General features: G+C 39.0%; 1 protein-coding gene across 1 annotated transcript in view; it reads left to right on the top strand.

The window, feature by feature from the left end:
• The window catches only part of LOC126474913 (phosphatidylinositide phosphatase SAC2), a 373,240-nt gene that overhangs the window by 225,806 nt on the left and 125,135 nt on the right, over window positions 1-22,299 (top strand). Inside the window, exon 10 of the mRNA XM_050102409.1 lies at window positions 18,788-18,846. Coding sequence (XP_049958366.1) covers window positions 18,788-18,846 — 59 coding nt within the window. The remainder of the gene's footprint in view (window positions 1-18,787; window positions 18,847-22,299) is intronic.

The following is a 22,299-nucleotide window of genomic DNA, read 5'->3' as shown; positions in this document are numbered from 1 at the left end:
GTTCTGTAAAGCTTGGGAAGATAGAGGATGAGCTATTGGCAGAAGTGTAGCTGTGAGGACAGGTCATGAGTCACGCTTGGGTAGCTTAGTTGGTAGAGCACTTGCCCACAAAAACCAAAGGTCCCAAGTTTGAGTCTTGGTCTGGCACACAGTTTTAATCTGTCAGGAAGTTTCATATCAGTGCACACTCTGCTGCAGCATGAAAATTTCATTCTAGATTTGTCTTTTGTTTTTCTTTATATGATTTTCAGCTTCCATTTGTAACTGTAATCACAAATTCCAAGCTCTTGGAACTGATGCATTGTTGTGATGGGTGAAATTTAAAATGTTGCCAGGACATGATTTGCTTTCATCATACTGTTTTGTGTCCTCATTTATCAAGAGAGCTAAATGAAAGTGATCCTTCAGTAACTTTACTATCCTTGAACTGGAATCAGTGTTGTTTTTCCCTCTTAATATAGGGTGTAAACAACAATTTTTATTGCATTATTTACAGTTTCAACAAAAACATAGTTAATATTTAAAATAGAAATTTTTATGCTAGTGCCAAGATGTCAATATAGGTCTGTGATGATTCTGTTGTCTTTTCCCAGTTTGTAATTTATAGCTGTAGTTTCTATTATATCATAAAGGTACTTACATTTATTACACTTTTTTAGCTTTCACAGCAAAAGCCACTATACAGTCAACAAGATTTCTTTTTTTCCGAAGACAAAGCAACAGTTTATGCTGAGGGCTGAAATGAGCTCATTTATATTTGACTATTCATTTAAGATTAAAATGCCACGGCTCTCAATTCTTGCAATGAAGTCTGGATAATATGCTTAATACTAAGTTTCTGAATTTTGTGTTGAATATTTTAAATCCAAATCTGCACTCATAGACACTGTCTGAAGATGTCACAGTGCCAGGCTGTCCAGCATGTATTTCAAGTTTCCCTTGTCTCTATTCCAGTGACTATCATAGTTGTTTGGGTTATGCATATAGTCCATGCTGTGAATAGCTCTGAGATTTTGTTGTCTGGATTTGGAATTTTGTGATCTACATCTACATTTATACTCCGCAAACCACCCAACGGTGTGTGGCGGAGGGCACTTTACGTGTCACTGTCATTACCTCCCTTTCCTGTTCCAGTTGCGTATGGTTCGCGGGAAGAACGACTTCCGGAAAGCACGCTCGAATCTCTCTAATTTTACATTCGTGATCTCCTCAGGAGATATAAATAGGGGAAAGCAATATATTCGATACCTTCTTCAGTAACACACCCTCTCGAAACCTAGACAGCAAGCTACACCGCAACGCAATGCAGAACGCCTCTCTTGCAGAGTCTGCCACTTGAGTTTGCTAAACATCTCTGTAATTCTATCACGCTTACCAAATAACCCTGTGATGAAATGCGCTGCTCTTTTTTGGATCTTCACTATCTCCTCTGTCAACCCGACCTGGTATGGATCCCACACTGATGAGCAATACTCAAGTATAGGTCGAACGAGTGTTTTGTAAGCCACCTCCTTTGTTGATGGACTACATTTTCTAAGGACTCTCCCAGTGAATCTCAGCATGGCACCCGCCTTACCAACAATTAATTTTATATGATCATTCCACTTCAAATCATTCTGTACACATACTCCCAGTTATTTTACTGCTACCAGTGTTTGTTCCGCAATCATATAATCATTCAATAAAGGATCCTTCTTTCTATGTATTCGCAATACATTACATTTGTCTATGTTAAGGGTCAGTTGCCACTCCCTGCACCAAGTGCCTATCCGCTGCAGATCTTCCTGCATTTCGCTGCAATTTTCTAATGCTGCAACTTCTCTGTATACTACAGCATCATCTGCGAAAAGCCACGTGGAACTTCCGACACTATCTACTAGGTCATTTATATATATTGTGATGTAGGAAAAGGGCCTGATAGTTTTTTGTTTGCTGAAGCATTATTCGAACTCCCCATGTAGCTATTTCTGTATCATGCCAATTGTGGTTTAATAATTCTCTTTATGTCCCTGATGTATGATGTCATTTTTATTGTGCTAGTTATGACAATCTTAGAATTGCAGATTGTTGTTTTTAACATTTTTAAGAGAGTAACATGCATTTGCTCCAGTTCGAACACGATCTAAGTTGGTGTGGTCTGCCTCTTTATGTAGAAAACTTGATAGGTTTTGGCACTAATGGTCCTCAAAGTCTGTTCTCTATAACATTTCTTACCTACTATTACATTCTTGTGAGAGCTGACCATCAATCCTGTTCAACTTATGGGTTTTCATTGTATTGTTTTAGGATGAACAAAACAGAATTTAAGGAAGATATATCGTTAGTGAGTCCATTGGACCAAAAACCTTTTACTGTGTGTACCCTTCATTGGTGATTCTTTTTCTGCTATCACCTTTTATAATGAAACATATTGTAAGCTTACCTCTCAACTTGATGTTTATATATAATTTCAATAGGTTGAGGAGGGTGAAGGGTGGTGGGGAATGGGAACTGACAGTTGGCAAGAAGGCAGCTAGGAGGAGGAGGAGGAGGAGGAGGAGGAGGAGGAGGAGGTATTCAGACAGTTGTACTTTGCAGATATGCAATAGATTTGACCAACTGTCAGAGTTGAGTAGAGAGGAGCCTCTTGTAGCTGTAGATGTAGGGAACATGCAGCAGTCCTCAGCAGTTAGGAGGTCTAGGTCAGTTGCAAAGTCTAACAGAAAGAAGGAGGTTCTGCTGCTAGGTAGTTTGCATGGTAGAGGTGTTGGCCAATAGTTGTAGGAAGTGTTGGGAGTGATGTTGGGAGTGAGTACCATGTCTCAAGCATTGTGAAGCCTAGTGCAGTGTTGGCTCAGGTGACTGAGAGCATTGGGGAGTTATGTAGGAATTTTATGGAGGAGGATCAGGTATTGGTAGGGGGTGGTGACTTCAGAGCATTTCTGCTCAAGCTAGAGAGTGTTCTTGATTCGTTTTGTAGGAAGTGCCAGAAATTAGTTATATGTGGTGACTTCAATATAAATTTTGTATATGATGGTTCAAGAAAAAGGATCTTGGTAGATCTCCTAAATTCATATGATGTGATGCAGAATGTGTTTTTTTCCAACTAGGTTGCAGGGGAACAGTAGCACAGCCATAGACAATATTTTTGTTCATTCTTCATTACTAGATGGGCATTCTGTTAGTAAAAGGGTGAATGGCCTTTCAGACCATGATGCACAAATTTTAACACTAACAGGCTTTTGTACTCAAATAAATGTCACATATAATTACAAACTATGTAGGAAAGTTAATCCAACAGCAGTAGAGTTTTTTAAACCTTGTCAAGGAACAAGAGTGGCAGGGTGTTTATAGTGCTGACAGCATAGATGATAAATACAATGCTTTCCTTCACACATTTCTCATGCTCTTTGAGAGTTGCTTCCCATTAGAACATTTTAAATAGGGTACTAGCAGTAATAGGCAGCCTAGGTGGTTGACTAGTGGGATAAGGATGACATGTAGAACAAAGCGGGAATTATATCAAAATGTTAGAAGTAGTCACAATCAAACTACAGTAGCTCATTACAAACAGTATTGTAAGGTGCTTAAAATGTTATTAGGAAGGCAAAGAGTATGTGGTATGCAAATAGAATAGCTAATCCACAGGATAAAATTAAAACCATATGGTCAGTTGTGAAGGAAGTGTCTGGTCAGCAGCACAAGCTCGACGATATAAAGTCAGTTCGTACTAAAAATATTTCTGTTACTGATAAATCAGATATATGTACAGTATTTAACAATCATTTTCTGAGCATTGCTGGTGAATTAAATAAAAATTTAGTGTCTACAGGGAATCATATAACTTTCTTGCAAATGCCTTTCTGAGATTGATGTCTGAAATACTCCTCTGTGATACAGACAAGGGGGAGATTGAGTCAATAATTAAATCACTGAAGACTGCAGAGACTCGTGGTTATGATGGAGTGCCTAGCAGAATATTAAAGTACTGCACTGCACATGTTAGCCCTGTATTTAGCCATATTTGTAATTTTTCCTTTAGGAATGGTCAGTTTCCTGAACAATTAAAGTAACACTTTTTATAAAGAGAGAAAGGGATAATGTAGACAATTTTAGACCTATTTTTATGCCATCAGTGTTTGCTTAAGTTATTGAAAAGGTGTGTATGTAAGGATAATTGATCATTTTATATCACAACGATTTGCTATCAGATGTACAGTTAGGCTTTAGAAGTCGTTTAACAACTGAAAATGTTATAGTCTCTTTTCCCTGTGAGGTACTGGATGGTTTAAACAAAAGGTTTTGAATGCTAGGAATATTTTTTAATTTAACTAAGGCATCTGATTGTGTTGATCCTAAAATATTGTTCCAGAAGTTGGACCATTAGGGAATGTGGGGAGTACGTCACAGTTGGTTCACCTCTTACTTTAGCAACAGACAGCAAAAGGTCATTATTCACAATGTTGAGAATGGCTGTGATGGGTCTGAGTGGGGGGTGCCCCAGGGATCAGTGTTGGGGCCACTCCTGTTCCTTATTTACATAAATGATAGGCCCTCTAGTATTATGGGTAACTCTAAAATATTTCTGTTTGCTGAGGACACTAGCTTGATAGTAAAGGGTGTTGCGTGCAACATTGGATCAGTTTTAAATAGTGCAGTTCATGACCTAAGTTCATCGCTTGTAGAGAACTACAATGTTGAACCACAGTAAGACTCAGTTTTTACAGTTTCTAACACACAGGTCAACAAAGCCTGATGTTTTAATTTCACAGAATGGGCATGTGATTAGTGAAACTGAACAGTTCAAATTTCTAGGTGTTCAAGTAGATGGTAAACTGTTGTGGAAAGCCCACGTTGAGGGTCTTGTTCGGAGACTTAGTGCTGCCATTTTTACTATTTGAAAGGTATCGGAAGTGAGTGATTGTTCAACATGAAAATTAGTCTACTTTGCTTATTTTCATTCGCTTATATTTGATGGTATTATATTTTGGGGTAACTCCTCCCACTCTAAAAGGATATTTTGGCTCAAAAATCGGCAGTTTGGGCGGTATGTGGTGTAAGTTCACGAACCTCTTGTGGACCCTGTTCACGAGTTTGTGTATTTTGACATTGGCCTCTCAATACATATAGTTCTTACTGTCATTTCTTGTTAACAATATTTCCTTATTCCCAAGAATAAGCAACTTTCACTCAGTTAATACTTGGCAGAAATCAAACCTGCATTTGTATTGGACTTCCTTAACTCTTGTGCAGAAAGGTGAGCAGCATACTGCTGCATTCATTTTCAATAAGCTACCACTGGAATTCAAAAACCTTTGCAGTAATCCACATGCTTTCAAATTGAAACTGAAGAGTTTCCTTATGGGTCACTCCTTCTATTCTGTCAAGGAGTTCCTTGAAAAATTGAGGTGATTCTTGTTGTATTGTTGATTGTGTTTACTTAAACTTATGGATTGACTTTTTTCGGGTTCATAAACATTTTATTTTTATCTGCCACTACTTTTATGTTGTAATTTCATGTACTGATATGTTCCATGACCTTGGAGATTTGCCCCTCATTTTGGTCCTACGGAACTTGACTTGTAAATAAATAAATAAATAAAGTTGCTGGACTAAACTAATAAATTTAAGGACAACAAAAATTTAAAATAGATGCTTCAGTTACATAAAGCATGGTATTTGCATCATTACAAATTCAGTATGGATTATAATATATGTTTGAGGATAGATGAATAATTACCTGGCTGAACAGGTACTGTTTAGTGGACATGTTTGCAGCAAAGGTGGATAATTGCACAGACAACCAATGTTGTCTGCCGACTGCACCAAGAGACAACAGGTGTGTGTGTGTGTGTGTGTGTGTGTGTGTGTGTGTGTGTGTGTCTGTCTGTTTTCATTTTAGTTGTGAAGAAGGACCTTGCTAAAAGTTAAGCCATTTGACATATTTCACATCCAGTAATGGATAAATGCTTCCTCTAAACCATGGATTATGGTTGAAAGTTGTATTACCAGTACTATTAATCCATATTTTTAACATCACCCATTCACTTTCCATCACATCATCACCTCGATTTTTCTTATCTCTTGTAATCCAGCAAAGAATTTTGTTGGTTCATTTGCCTTCCATTTACTTGGTTACATATCGTACTCACCTCCATTTCATTAAACACTGATTGTCAGCTTTTATTTTCAGACACCTTAGAAGCTTAATTTATAAAACCCTATTTTGTGTGCCTCAAGCTATCCAAGCACTTTTTAATTCTTCTGCTTATTTCTGTTATACATTGGGCATTGACACGAACTATCCTAATTACAAATTTCATCAGTTGGTTCTATGACTTGGTTGCTTATTTTCTACTATTTACTTTTTGTGAGTTCATTACACTTAATTTTTTCTTATTACAGTAAATTTTTAGGTCTACTTTCAAGTGTACAATTAAATTCTTCAGTTTGTTTTGAAATTTATGTGCACTAAAAGTTCATCACCAGAGTCAAGTGTCTTCAATATATCCCATAACATGAAGTCCTCCTCCATTTCACAATTTAAAGGTCTGAGAACTTCCTCGAAGACTGCGGAGATTAACTTTGGTGATACAGGATTTCCTTGCCTGACTCAGTTTTCACTTTTGAATTTCTCACTATCCTGTTGAAGTCTAATGGATGCTACAGCACGTTCATGTGTATATTCTTCAATATACTAACTTAAATTGAGGGGCTGTTAGTCCAGATTTTGTTCAAACTGAATAAAATGCATTTGTGGAATCTGTGAGCCACAGAAAAAAAAATCAGTCATTCTCATTACTAAATACTATTATTTTGTTCACAACATTGTCCTGTATACTTCTAATGTGGCCTGTCCCTTCGGCTGATTAAAACCCATTGTTTGATCTATTGACGATAATTTTGGGACATTGTACATTACACATAACAAGCTGATAGGTTTATAGTTTGTTGTCTCTTTTCTTCTGAAAGAGGATAATTACATTATCATTCTAGTTTTATGGAACTGACATATTTTACAAATGCACTGTAAATAATTAATGAAATTAATACAGGTAAACAACTCATTGTATAGTTGAGACATTGAGTGGTTTATGGGCACATAAACAAGACTGAAAATACTGCTGAATGTCATCCAGCATCAAATTTCAGATGCTTTCAAATTTGGAGAGGAGGAAAGACAGACCAAGTGGCCCATGGCAAAACTTCATATTAACATTGGGGATCATCCACCAATTAGCTCATATAGTGTCACCAGTTGAATGACAGATAATCTGGGAGGAAGTGAAGATGATGTTGCAAGATGACATAACTGAAGCTTCAAAGATTTGAGTCCTTGTGAAGAACAAGGATGGCATACTGTGTTTCAACTGAGCAAAATCATGAAGAAAGACATCTGTCCATTGTCACGCATTGATGTTGCTGTAGACTGCCTGAAAGGAGTGAAGTATTTCTCAGCTATGGACACAGAGACAGGCTACTGGCAGACTGAGGCTGATGAAGCTGACCTCAAAAAAATTGCTTTCATAATTACCGATGGCTTCTATGAGCTTAAATTTATGCCATTTGGACACACTGGTGTCCCAGCCACCTGCTTCAATACTTAAATGGATGACGTGTCTCTGCTCTCTGGATGACATTTGTTGTTTTTTGAAGATATTTGAAGAAGTCCAGTCTGCTTGACAATCATTTTTAAATGTGTTCAGACCACAGGTATTTGCATGAATCCAAACTTGTGCCTCTTCACTGCCCTATAAATAAAAGCTTTGGAGGATCTGGTGAACGGTCATGGAGTCTGTCTCGATCGAGAGAAAGTAAGAGTAGTTACCAATTTTTTGACACCTTGGTACATTTGTGTGTGGGAAGTTTTCTCAGGATGTTCTTGTACTACTGACAATTCATAAAGGACTCCTGTACCAAGACGTGGCCCTTGCAAGAACTACTGCAAGGAGACCAAATTTTCTTGGAATGAGTTGCAAAAAAGATCATTCCTTGGGCTTAAGGAGCCACTAACATCTTTTCCAGTCCTAGTATTGTGTGACAAGAATGTCGAGACAGAACTTCACGTTGATTATGGCAATTATAGGGAAAGTGCAGTTCGTGGTAGAAAGATGATAACTTGTACCTCCACAGTATATCCAAGTCTGTGATGAACTGCTCTAGAACTGAGAATGTGTGCCTTGCAGTTGTCTGGACCATCAACAAGTTCTGGCCATACTTGTTTGCAAACCATTCATCATTGTGAAAGTCCACCATGTTTTATTCTGGCTGACTAGCAAGAAGGATTTATGGAGTTGACTGGTGAGATGGGCACATAGGCCTCAGGAGTAAATCGTCACAGTGGTACACAAACATGGATGAAAACATGATGATACAGAATGACTTTCAGGGACTCCTGTGGTAGAACACAGTAGTTTGGATGAAGTCTCAGTCATCACTACACTAAATGGTGTTGCTGCTGAAAAGAGGGAAGATCCAGCACAGATGAAAACTATAGAACCCTTGGTGAATGTGCAGGGATGGACCAAAGGATAACTATAATTAATAAACAGAACCTAGTATAAGAGGAAATACTATCCGTTGGTGCGGAAATGGTTGCTTTTCATCCCAGCTCATTTTTAGCCAGCTATCATGAGATATTTCCATGAAGCTCCAACATCTGGTCAACTGGGATTTGTGGAGACTATTTAGACAAGATAAAATGCAAGTATCACTGGCCAGCTCTCTACTCAGCCATTAAATACCATGTGAGCAACTATAAAGAATGCCACCAGTGGAAGTACAAGCTACAATTGGCTCTGGAGCATCTGGTACCAACCGTGCCTGCAGCAGCAGCACCACCACTCGACTGAATTGGAATTGACTTCTTGATTTTCTCGAAATTGACAAAATAGAATTGATATGATGTCACCAAAGCTGTGCCAATGACAAAAGTTCCATAAATTGCAAAATTCCTTGTAGAAGGCATCATTTTGAAGCATGGAGCTTACCATGTGATGATCTCTGATTGTGGGAAAAGTTTTCCAGTCGAGGATAGTATCCAAAATAATTGCATGTGGTGGCATCACCCACAGGATAACAGCAGGAGAATGGTCTAACATAATGTTTTAATAAGATGTTGGCAGATATATTCTTGGTGTAGGTTGATGTTGGCAGTAAGACTGGGATACAATACTGAACCTCAAGATATTTGCATACAACAAAAGTGAAGCAAAACCCTACTTTCTTCACACTGTTCTTGTTTCAACTGGCAGGTACTCAGACTGACTACATGAAACACATCATCACCAGTACTGAAAAAGCAAGGCAGCTGGCTCACATACAGACCCTGGACACCCAGGAGAAAGCCCAAGAGCACTCTAATGCCAGGCTCAGCCCAGTGAGATACAGCTTGGGAAACTTGGTATTAATTTTTATGCCTTTGTGGAAAGTGGGACAATCAGAAAAGTTACTAAGGTGCTATTTTGGAGCAATCGTATACTTCCTCATTGTTAAATGTTACATATGGAGTTAATGATTATGACCTTTCACCAAGAAGACAAAAGCACAGAGACTTTGTCCATGCACTACACATGAAGCACTACTAAAGTCCTGAGGAACAGATTGACTATGGGAACTTCCAGGGAACTGAAGACCCTTTTGACGATTTCGAAGCTTCTAAGTGAGGGGCTACCTCCAGTGTTCATCGTAATGAAGAGAATGTGGCAATGAGATCAAAATGAGAGGATCCACCAGTGCTACCATACATAAGACCATTGACAAGATCTAGGACCAGCGTGCTGTAGTCAGCTTCATTGAGAACATCTGAAACAGCGGTTTGCTGTTATTCCCAGAAAGAGAGCAGTGTCACAAGCTGTGGTGTATGAAGTATGGTGTAGTTGTTAATGTTGCTGACTGATATGTTGCAGGTCACCATTTCAAACCCAGATACAATCATTCATTTGTTATTTAGTATTTATCATTTCTGAAAGGTTCGCAAAAGTCTTACATTTGTATCTTTTGGAATATTCAGTGTTTATATAAATAGTAGCATTCTGGAATATTCTGTTCTGAGTGTATGTTGTTGTTTGTAATGAACATGGTTTCATCCTAAGTGTTGTATTTCATTGATGATTTTGCTTTGGATTTGGACTTGAGTGTGACAAACGACATGACAGATATTCCTATTAATATTTGCTTGATATGCTCGCCTTCTCTTTAATAGCTGACTTCTTTTGTACGAGATGAGATTTCCTTTTCTCTTTCTCTCTTTGTACCTGTCACTTTTGTTGCTTTGAGATGATTACTCCTTTCATGTATTTCTTCATAATCTTCTTTGTTTAATATTCCGATTTGTTGCTTAATTTAATCTGATGCACCTCCCTGTTCTTCGATAAATTCACGTTGCCTACATTTCTGACTTCCTGGCTGATCAGTGTATTTTTTTTTTTTTTTTTGCATCGTATCTGTTTGTACTCGGTACATTAGGATTCTGTGATTGGTCAAGGATTATAACATCCTGCACAATTTCTATATTGTTTAATAAGATACTGCCTATTTCATAATACTTCTATTTGCTTATTGTCTATTTGTTTCTTCTGGAAGCATGTGTTTGGCCTTCTTGGCAAACTCTGCTAACATATAACCACTGTCTTTGCTAATACATCCAGAGTCCCAAATGAAGAATTGTTCTTTCCCCTTTTTTCATGCTGATACATTAAAATCTCTTGTTATCATCTTATTCTGGGATTTGGTGTCATTTATCAGATTCTTTAACACTTTGTAGAGGCCTTCTACATCTTAATCAGTAGAACATGTAGATGTGTCGGCTCATTATAAACTCAAGGGACACCTTTTATTTTCAAAACAAGTCTCACTATTTTGCCTGAGATTCCTGTGATATCTGTAATAATATTTTTAAATTTATCTTTACCACAACACCTATGTCTGAATTTCCTCTCTACTCTGATGTCCTGATTTTAATACTATTTGGTCTTCATTTTTGTACCACACTTCAGATCTCTATGTCCTATCTGACATGATGATCCTAGAGTACCTCTATTTATTGTCCACAAATAAAAAGTATTGGAAGCAGTTTAGTTGCTAAGATCCATGTTATTGTTTATTTAGCCACTCTGTAAGAAAGTGCTAGCACGTAAAATGTTGGGTGCATATTGTGTCTTAAATCTATTGCCTGGTTTCCTGCAGATGACAACTCTTTATCATTACTTCAAACATTTTAACTCAAATATATCAATACTGCCAGAGCCTGAAGAGTTTGTCCAGGGAGGAGGGGAATGCCAAACTTAGAGAAAGCTCTGGCCACAACAGTCTCACCTTGGATATGAATATTTCTTACTCTCAGAAACTGCAAGCAGTATGACCATTTCACATACTGATCATGTGTTAATAGAGGTCTTAAAATCTCCAATCAGTAGTATCAATGTGTGCGTAATGAACCACAGTATTAACTCATTAGAGCTGACAGTTTTGGGAAAGTGTATATCATAATATTTTTCAGTAGTTGTGGAATCAGGAGGCACCTTAATTAGTACTGAATCTTCAGATTGAGAGAGAACATAGAAGATTAAAATTATTTTTTCTGCACTAGTTTGCTTATGGCTCCAAACATTCAAAGTAAAGCTATTCATTTTAAATAACGTGTGTTAACACTATGTGGATGGCTAGAGGACAAATGTAAGGATGTAGAGGCTTATCTCACTAGGGTTAAGATATATACTGCCTACAGGAAAATTAAAGAGACCTTTGGAGAAAGGAGAATCACTTGCATGAATATCAAGAGCTTTGATGGAAACCCAGTTCTAAGCAAAGAAGGGAAAGCAGAAAGGTGGAAGGAGTATACAGATAGTCTATACAAGGGCGATGTACTTGAGGACAATGTTATGGAAATGGAAGAGAATGTAGATGAAGATGAAATGGGAGATATGATACTGCATGAAGAGTTTGACAGAGCACTGAAAGACCTAAGTCGAAACAAGGCCCCCGGAGTAGACAACATTCCATTAGAACTACTGACAGACTTAGGAGAGCCAGTCCTGACAAAAAGATACCATCTGGTGAGCAAGATGTATGAGACAGGCAAAATTCCTTCAGACTTCAAGAAGAATATAATAATTCAAATCCCAAAGAAAGCAGGTTTTGACAGATGTGAAAATTACCAAACTATCAGTTTAATGAGTCACAGCTGCAAAATACTAAAGTGAATTATTTACAGACGAATGGAAAAACTGATAGAAGCCAACCTCGGGGAAGATCAGTTTGGATTCCGTAGAAATGTTGGAACACGTGAGGCAATACTGACCCTACGACTTACCTTAGAAAAAAAATTAAGGAAAGGCAAATCTACATTTCTAGCATTTGTAGACTTAGAGAAAGCTTTTGAAAATGTTGACTGGAATACTCTCTTTCAAATTCTGAAGGTGGCAGGGGTAAAATACAGGGAGCGAAAGGCTATTAAAATTTGTACAGAAACCAGATGGCAGTTATGAGAGTCGAGGGGCATGAAAGGGAAGCAGTGGTTGGGAAGGGAGTGGGACAGGGTTGTAGCCTATCCCCAATGTTATTCAATCTGTATATTGAGCAAGCAATAAAGGAAACAAAAGAAAAGTTCGGAGTAGGTATTAAAACCCATGGTGAAGAAATAAAAACTTTGAGGTTTGCCGATGACATTGTAATTCTGTCAGAGACAGCAAAGGACTTGGAAGAGCAGTTGAACGGAATGGACAGTGTCTTGAAAGGAGGGTATAAGCTGAACATCAACAAAAGCAAAACGAGGATAATGGAATGTAGTCGAATTAAGTCAGATGATGCTGAGGGAATTAGATTAGGAAATGAGACACTTAAAGTAGTAAAGGAGTTTTGCTATTTGGGGAGCAAAATAACTGATGATGGTTGAAGTACAGAGGATATAAAATGTAGACTGGCAATGGGAAGGAAAGCGTTTCTGAAGAAGAAAAATTTGTTAATATCGAGTAAAGATTTAAATGTCAATAAGTCTTTCCTAAAAGTATTTGTATGGAGTGTAGCCATGTATGCATGTTAAATGTGGAAGATAAATAGTTTAGACAAGAAAAGAATAGAAGATTTCGAAATGTGGTGCTACAGAAGACTGCTGAAGATTAGGTGGGTAGATCACATAACTAATGAGGAGGTATTGAATAGAATTGGAGAGAAGAGGAGCTTGTGGCACAACTTGACTAGAAGAAGGGATCGGTTGGTAGGACATGTCCTGAGACATCGAGGGATCACCAATTTAGTATTGGAGGGCAGCATGGAGGGTAAAAACCGTAGAGGGAGATCAAGAGATGAATACACTAAGCAGATTCAGAAGGATGTAGGTTGCAGTAGGTACTGGGAAACGAGTCTCAGGACTGAAGACCACAACAACAACAACACTATGTGGAATATAGAGACGAGTTACTACTAATGTATATGGGCAGATACTTCATAAATCTCTGCACACTGTTCTACACTGCTGGAAGATAAATTGATTCTTAGCCACCCTGTATAGCAGTTGTTGTTTTCTCCTGGAAAACGATCCTTGCTTTTTTGTTTACAGACAGACTGTACCTCCCCAGCATATACTGTCCAATTTTCTTGTAGAGCACACAAAATAACTTCACTCAGCTAATATTTGTATGTTGGAGCTATTTTCTGTTTATTGAGTACTTATTTGCAGTTGTTAAGTGAGCCGTTATGAAAAACAGCTCTGCAGTTGGAGCCGTCAGCTGTTTGCCATAATGAAGAACCTGTGACCCAGTGTAACATTGTGCTAATGTGTACAGGGTGGTTATAACTAAACTTTCACTACTTGAGAGGGCCTCCATGAAAAATGAGCAATTGTTGGACAGTGAAACTCTGTGGAAATATTTGTGAAGACATGCAGAAGAAAAATAATGAATAAATCATTGAAAGAAGCACATTTGTTAACTGTATACCATGTTCACGTTTCAGGTTACAAACATTACTCAATGTGATGACTGCATCCATAACAGCCTGGAGCACAGTAGAGATTGCTCTGTTGTTGTTTGAAACATCTCAGGTGGTATGTTGGCTACCTTCCATCCATCCTCATAGTCAACCTCTAACATTTGTTAGTGTTCCATTGGCAAATGCTGTCCTTCAAATAACTGCACAGCCAGAAATCATACGGGTTCAAATCTGGTGATCTTGTGGGCCACGCAGTTTGGGGCAACCCAGCCATTGATGCAGTTTTCTCCGAATTGGTTACAGAGTAAGCGAGTGACCTCATGCGCATTGTGAGAGGGAGCTATATTTTGCATCATAGCATCTTGTCTCCCATACAGTAGGGTTAAGCAGATCACAGTAAAGTGTGCTGTTCACGCTGCATGTCCTTGGTCCTCAGGATCTGAGTTCCTCAACGAAAATTGGACCAGTCAGGAACTGTACCATGAAGCCACACCACTCCGTGATGCATTAACTACTGGAGTGGAACTTCATGAATGTTTATTGGTGCAAATGATCCCCAAGTGTGACAGTTGTGTGTGTTCACTGCCCCAGTGAGTGTAAGGACTGCATAAAATGTTCCAAGGCCACACGTCATCAGTTTCAAACCTTGCAAAAAATCTAGGAGCAAAGTCTATTTGAATGTCTGTATCATGCGGTAAATTTTGCTGACTATTGTGAAGTTCATATGCATACCACTTCACAGTTGTTTACAGCATTTTTTGAACAGTGGACCATAAAATGTTCAGCTGTCATGACACAGCTCATGTGCAGTTTGAAGATTGCACGTTGCTTGCAACATTCTCAGCCATGGCAACAGTAACTTCTTCTGCATGTCTCCACAAATATTTACACAGAGTTTCACTGTCCAACAATTCCTCATTTTTCATGGAGGCCCTCTCAAGTAGTGAAAGTTTAGTTATAACCACCTGTACACATTAGCATAATGTTACACTGGGTCACAGGTTCTTCATTATGGCAGACAGCTGATGGCTCCAATTGCAGAGCTGTTTTTCATAACGGCCCTCTTAGCAACTGCAAATAAGTACTCAATAAACTGAAAATAACTCCAACTTACAAATATGATCTGATTGGAATTATTTTGTGTGGTCTACAAAAGAACTGGACAGTATATGCTGGGGAGGTACAGTCTGTCTGTAAACAGAAAAGCAAGGATTGTTTCCCAGGAGAACACAATAACTGCTATACAGAATGACTAAGAATCAATTTATCCTCCAGCAGTGTAGGACAGTGTGCAAAGATTTATGTAGTATCTGCCCATATACATTAGTAGTAACTCATCTCTATATTCCACACAGTGTTAACACACTTCATTTAAAATGAATAGCTTTACTTTGAATGTTTGGAGCCATAAGCAAACTAATGCAGAAACAATAATATTAATGTTCTACGTTCTCTCTCATTCTGAAGATTCAGTAATTAAGATGCCTCGTGATTCCACAACTACTGAAAAAGATTATGATATACACTTTCCCAAAACTGTCAGCTCTAAAGAGTAAATACTGTGGTTTATTACACACACATTGATACTACTGATTGGAGATTTTAAGTCCTCTGTTAACACATGATCAGTATGCGAAATGGTCATACTGATTGCAGGCTCTGAGAGTAAGAAACATTCATATCTACATCTACATCCATACTCCGCAAGCCACCTGACAGTGTGTGGCGGAAGGTACCTTGAGTACCTCTATCGGTTCTCCCTTCTATTCCAGTCTCGTATTGTTTGTGGAAAGAAGGATTGTCGGTATGCCTCTGTGTGGGCTCTAATCTCTCTGATTTTATTCTCATGGTCTCTTCACGAGATATACGTAGGAGGGAGCAATATACTGCTTGACCCCTCGGTGAAGGTATGTTCTCGAAACTTCAACAAAAGTCCGTACCGAGCTACTGAGTGTCTCTCCTGCAGAGTCTTCCACTGTAGTTCATCTGTCATCTCCGTAACGCTTTCGCGATTACTAAATGATCCTGTAATGAAGCACACTGCTCTCTGTTGGATCTTCTCTATCTCTTTTATCAACCCTATCTGGTACCGGATCCCACACTGCTGAGCAGTATTCAAGCAAGCAGTATTCAAGCAGTGGGCAAACAGGCGTACTGTAACCTACTTCCTTTGTTTTCAGATTGCATTTCCTTAGGATTCTTCCAATGAATCTCAGTCTGGTATCTGCTTTACCGACGATCAACTTTATATGATCGTTCCATTTTAAATGACTCCTTATGTGTACTCCCAGATAATTTATGGAATTAACTGCTTCCAGTTGCTGACCTGCTATATTGTTGCTACATGATAAGGGATCTTTCTTTCTATGTATTCGCAGCACATTACACTTGTCTACATTGAGATTCAATTGCCATTCCCTGCACCAAGCGTCAATTCGCTGCAGATCCTCCTGCATTTCAGTACAATTTTCCATTGTTACAACCTCTCGGTATACCACAGAATCATCCACAAAAAGCCTCAGTGAACTTCCAATGTCATCCACAAGGTCATTTATGTATATTGTGAATAGCAACGGTCCTACGACACTCCCCTGCGGCACACCTGAAATCACTCTTACTTCGGAAGACTTCTCTCCATTGAGAATGACATGCTGCATTCTGTTATCTAGGAACTCTTCAATCCAATCACACAATTGGTCTGATAGTCCATATGCTCTTACTTTGTTCATTAAACGACTGTGGGGAACTGTATCGAACGCCTTGCGGAAGTCAAGAAACACGGCATCTACCTGTGAACCTGTGTCTATGGCTCTCTGAGTCTCGTGGACGAATAGCGCGAGCTGGGTTTCACACGACCGTCTTTTTCAAAACCCATGCGGATTCCTACAGAGTAGATTTCTAGTCTCCAGAAAACTCATTATACTCTAACATAATACGTGTTCAAAAATTCTACAACTGATTGACGTTAGAGATATAGGTCTATAGTTCTGCACATCTGTTCGACGTCCCTTCTTGAAAACGGGGATGACTTGTGGCCTTTTCCAATCCTTTGGAATGCTATGCTCTTCTAGAGACCTACGGTACACCGCTGCAAGAAGGGGGGGCAAGTTCCTTCTGCGTACTCTGTGTAAAATGGAACTGGTATCCCATCAGGTCCAATGGCCTTTCCTCTTTTGAGCGATTTTAATTGTTTCTCTATCCCTCTGTCATCTGTATCCAAGCTGAGACTGTTGTGACCAGAGCTTTCTCAAAGTTTAGCATTCCCCTCCTCACTCAACAAACTCTTCAGGCTCTGGCAGTATTTATATATTTGAGTGTTGTGGTGCAATTGGCTATTGGCCTCTCCCAGTAACAGTTTCCAAATTGTCAGTTAATTCGAACTTCTGAATCATGTTCTTCAACCTCAGTTTGGAAAGAGCATCTTTCCGTACTCCTTTAACGCATCGATAATCGCGAAGAGCTGTTGTTCTTATGAAATAGCCTTACGAATAAAGCCCTGCTGACCTGAACCACATCCATGTTGACTGTCTGCAGCTGTAATGCACACTGATGCCCATGTTTCACCCCTATGTCATCATACTAGTACTAGCATCTAGCAGCAAGTCATAACATTAACGTTACTGACAATGCTAATCCTTTAATGTGCAGTCTGAATATCATTCCTATAAAGTTGAGTGCCCTTATGATAAATAGTTTTCTGTCTTCACTGGCGCAAGTAGCAAAAATTTTAATTATAACAACCCGGTATTTGTCAGTGTCAATTTCATTTACCCCACTATCAGTGGCTGAAGTACTCTTCACAGCATGAGGTGTATCAAATGCATAATCCCAGCCTTGTCCCTCCCAACATCTGAACAGGCCCAGTGACACAAATTGGCTCCCTCTGGAACAGAAATAGGTTACCTAGGTGTTCTGGAACAGCAGGTATTTGAAAGTCAAGCAATTCATTACAGCAGATTATTGTTCTAGACTGAACACAATCAGTCCAGTTCTAAAATACATCTTCACACTCACCTTGCAAGATATACTGTGGGTATATGGTAAGTGTCTTCACTGATAGCAGTCCACTCTAAAAGTGCTAGCAATTCCTGAGTAGAAGTGATTTGTGTGGTCTACCAACAGCACAGATAATGGTAGGGGAAGTGCAGTAATTTTCTGATCATTCAAGTGACAACAGCACAGCTACACAGCTTTACACTCCACTGTCAATAATAGACAGCAACAAGGTGCCACATTTATCAGTGTAGTCCCTTTCCTGCCATCACTGCATACATCACTGACAACATCACATTTCTCAGCCATTATTCATAGGAATATATTTTGCACAAAATCTGATGTAACAACTGGAGACTAGTACTCAATAAACTGAAAATAACGTAAGTATATAAACGCGAGCTCGACAAGTTATTTTGGCTACTCACATATGAGAACTAGGCAGGAAATGATGGCGATGTATGTTGCAGTGCTTGTAGTGGGGGGTGGGTTGGGGGGGGGGGGGGGAGATGCCTTTCCTGGAAGAGTGCTACAACTGCTGTACAGGTTGACTATGATCTATGATTCAATTTTTCCTTGAACAGTGTAGAACAGTGTGCAGAGATTTCTGTAGTCAGTCCATACGTGTTTCTTGCAATAATATTATTAGTAACTCATCTCTGTATTCCATGTAGTGGTAATGCACTTTTTTGGTCTTTGTTGATTGGGTTAGTTATACACTTACTGCGCAGTAACTTATAGACAGCAGATGTAGCCAGTTTTAATAAAGAAATATAGTAATTCCCATGGCACAGAATGAAGCAAAACAGATCATTTTTTTATTACTTGTACTTAACATTTGTAAATGTAATGCTGCCACTGAAATAATGTTATTGCTGTTTTCCAGGTATTACCTCAGTCGTTTCAAAGATGCCTACAGGCAGGCTACCATAGATATGATGTTGGGTAAGTGTAGAGTGTAATAATTTTATAAAGCTTTGAAGCTGAATAATAAAGTTTTCTTATCTGTTAGTGACGCTCTCTACAAGCAAGTGAAAGAATTTTGGTTTCATTATTTGAACTGGAAGGTTAGTAAAGTCATTTGAGCCCTTTTATAACTGTTGCATCACTATTATAGTAATTCATCATTAACAGTGGCCCAGCATACACATAAGGAGCTGGTGTACTTAGTATAAGCTATAACACTGGTTGACTGTTATGATTCAGAGGTAGTTCATAATCTAGAAATAGATAATCGCACAATGCAGAGACCGTTCCATGTGTGATCTCAGCAGCTACAAACTTTTATGCTCAGTACAACCACATTCTTCCAGAGTCCATCCAGCAGACTGATGCAGCCCAGTAATTCTCAGATCCCTGTTACAGGGAGTTAATTTAACCACTGTTTTTTTGGAATTTTACAGTGTAATTCAAACAAGAATTGGTTTTTATATTTGGATAGCAAATTTTGTTTTTATTTGGATTAAAACTATAAAACATATTTCAAAATGAAGTGTATAAATTGTCAATATGTACAACTCCCAATGTTTCGGCCACTGTTGCAAATGGCCCTCCTCAGAGTCCTTCTTCTTCTTCTTCTTCTTCTTCTCTCTCTCTCTCTCTCTGCTGAATGACAAAAGTTTGGTTCTTATATGCGATATACTGACACAAGAGGCTGTTATTGAACTCTGATAGACTATTGAGGGAGTGGAGGAGGGGTGTTAAATATTCTTTATTGGTGTTTTCATTATTTTGTTTCATTGGTGGAAATAGATGTTCCTGATTGGTATTTATTTTATTGCTTGCCACTGATGAAAGCAGGTGAATGGGAAACACTGCCTAGTACAAGCTGAGGTGTGCCAGTACCCTGTGTACTTGAGGCCACTGTGCTCTCTCTCTTTTGTGTGTGTGTGTGTGTGTGTGTGTGTGTGTGTGTGTGTGTGTTTCGCATGAGCTGCCATTCCATAGTGCTGTTACTGGTGCCAGCCGAGATGCGAGACGTTGGTACCTGCCTCTTCTACTCATGTTGGTGGGTCACGTGGCTGTATCTATCGCCTCTCTAATCTTTCCCATGAAGGTAAGAGTCAGTTTTGCCAGTATACAGGCTTCTCAAAATTCTACCTGTTTGCTGCATTCACCCTGGTGTTCTGTCACTGCTGATTTGGTGGTTTATGAAATAAGGTGCGAGTATGGGCTAATATATGCAGGTGAGATGGGGCGACTGATCAGTGCCTGGGTATTTGAACACGAAAGAGGTATCCGACTAAAACAGTGCACCAGGTCAGTAGTGGCAGAACACCAGGATGAGTGTGGCAAACAGATAGAATTTCGAGAAGCCTGTTTATTGGTGAAACAGCATCTTACCTCCAGGAGGAGGATTAGAGAGGTGATACAAATAGCCAAGCAACCCGCTAACATGAATAGAGAGGGTGGGTACCAACTTTTGGAACCTAGGCTGCCAACAGCTACAGGACTACAGAGTGGCAGCTCAAGTGAAGCAACATACATAGGTACATGGGAGACTGTAGCAGCTACAGGTACACAGAGTACTGGCACACCTCAGTCGGCACTAGACAGCAACTAAACAGTGCTTTGTCATAATTGCTGTCCATTTACCATTCACTTATTTGAACCAGTGGCAAGCAATAAAGCAAATGCCAATGAAGAACATTTAATGGACAACATGATCATGGACAAAGGAAATATGTTATTGGCAGTTACAATGACTGTGGACGCCTATGGTTACAGCCCGCAGCTCGTGGTCGTGCGGTAGCGTTCTCGCTTCCCACGCCCGGGTTCCCGGGTTCGACTCCCGGCGGGGTCAGGGATTTTCTCTGCCTCGTGATGGCTGGGTGTTGTGTGATGTCCTTAGGTTAGTTAGGTTTAAGTAGTTCTAAGTTCTAGGGGACTGATGACCATAGATGTTAAGTCCCATAGTGCTCAGAGCCATTTGAACCGTTTTTGAGCCTATGGTTACATCTATATATTGCTTTTAAAAGGTTCATAAATCTTAATTTAATAAATTTCTGAACATTATACCTTGCTTTTTAATTATTTCTTCTCTGCATCTTAAGAGTCTATGATCACTTGAAATTTTAATGTAGTCTAGGATTGTCACATTCTGTACAGTAATGTTTGATGAACTAGCCAGATTGAACTTATCCATTATGGATGATTAAGAGCCTGTGAGACTGTTCTGAATATGAATACAGAAAGCTGCAAATGATCAATTTTCATAATGTTTCTTTATTCCCATAAACTAGTTTCCAAGCCTGTTTAGGTTCATTTTTGTATTGGGTACCCAGAAGTTATTTTTGTAACTTTGTACTGGGCACTGACTTGTGAAAATGTAGACTGCATTGTATTTAGTATCCATCTGGTAACTTCCATTTTAATTGCTTATTTATTACAGTTCCACCAGAACTACTGATAGCCTTGGGAGAACCAGCCATGACAAACCTATTGCATCTTTGTGCAAGGTGTATGAGACAGATGAAATGCCCTCAGACTTCAAGAATAATGTAGTGATTACAATTCCCCCCCCCCCCCCCCCTCCCCCCAAAAAAAAGGGTTGCTGACAAGTGTGAAAATTACCGAATTATCAGTATAATAACTCATAGTCATAATGACTTTTTCCCTGACAGTCTTGGAGATATTAGCAAAGAGTATGGAGAAATGGTTTATCTGTACATGATAGAAATAGACTCACGTTATCAAGGCAGATGGGATGAAGGGATGTTGACTGACTATTGTTGGTCTCTAAAAACAGATAATGTGGGCCTACAGCACAGAAGAAAATCTGTAAGACAAAATTTCAATGTGAAGAGGAAGTGGTACTGCAAAAAGTGCAGTGTCTCTGTAAGACTTGGAATATGTTGAACTTAAGTAGTGATTAGGTCTATGAACAAATAAGTGCTATATGATTTTATTTACTGTATACATTTGTAAACAGTTCAAAGTTACTAGTACAGCTGCAAGTGTCTTTTAATATTTTGATATTGTATAAATGTGACAATCCTTTATAGTGTTATTACAGTTTTCTCATAAGTGATAGCCAATATCTGACTTAACATTCTTCAACAGAGACCAGTAATTAATAAAAATTGTCTTTCGGGATTAAAAGCCTTGAATAAAAATTTAATTTCGCAGCCCTATGTTATTAGCAGTGGGACTGCGGGCATGTACACCTATAGCCCGTCTTCCACTCACACCACACTGTCAATATGCACAGCTCGACTGGTGCCATCAGAGGATCAGTTGGAAGATGGAATGGCGCTCCATAGTTTTCACTGATGAAAGCAAATTCTGCCTGCATGCAAGTGATAGTCATTTGTGCATTTGACATAGACCTGGTGAATGCTGTCTCATAGAGTGCATTCGTCCAAGACACACTGACCCCAACCCAGGCCTTATGGTGTG

Source organism: Schistocerca serialis, chromosome 4 (assembly GCF_023864345.2).
Source record: "Schistocerca serialis cubense isolate TAMUIC-IGC-003099 chromosome 4, iqSchSeri2.2, whole genome shotgun sequence".
Classification (NCBI taxonomy): domain Eukaryota; kingdom Metazoa; phylum Arthropoda; class Insecta; order Orthoptera; family Acrididae; genus Schistocerca; species Schistocerca serialis.
The sequence above is the reverse complement of the archived record's forward strand: the minus strand, read 5'-3'. Positions and strand labels throughout refer to the sequence as shown.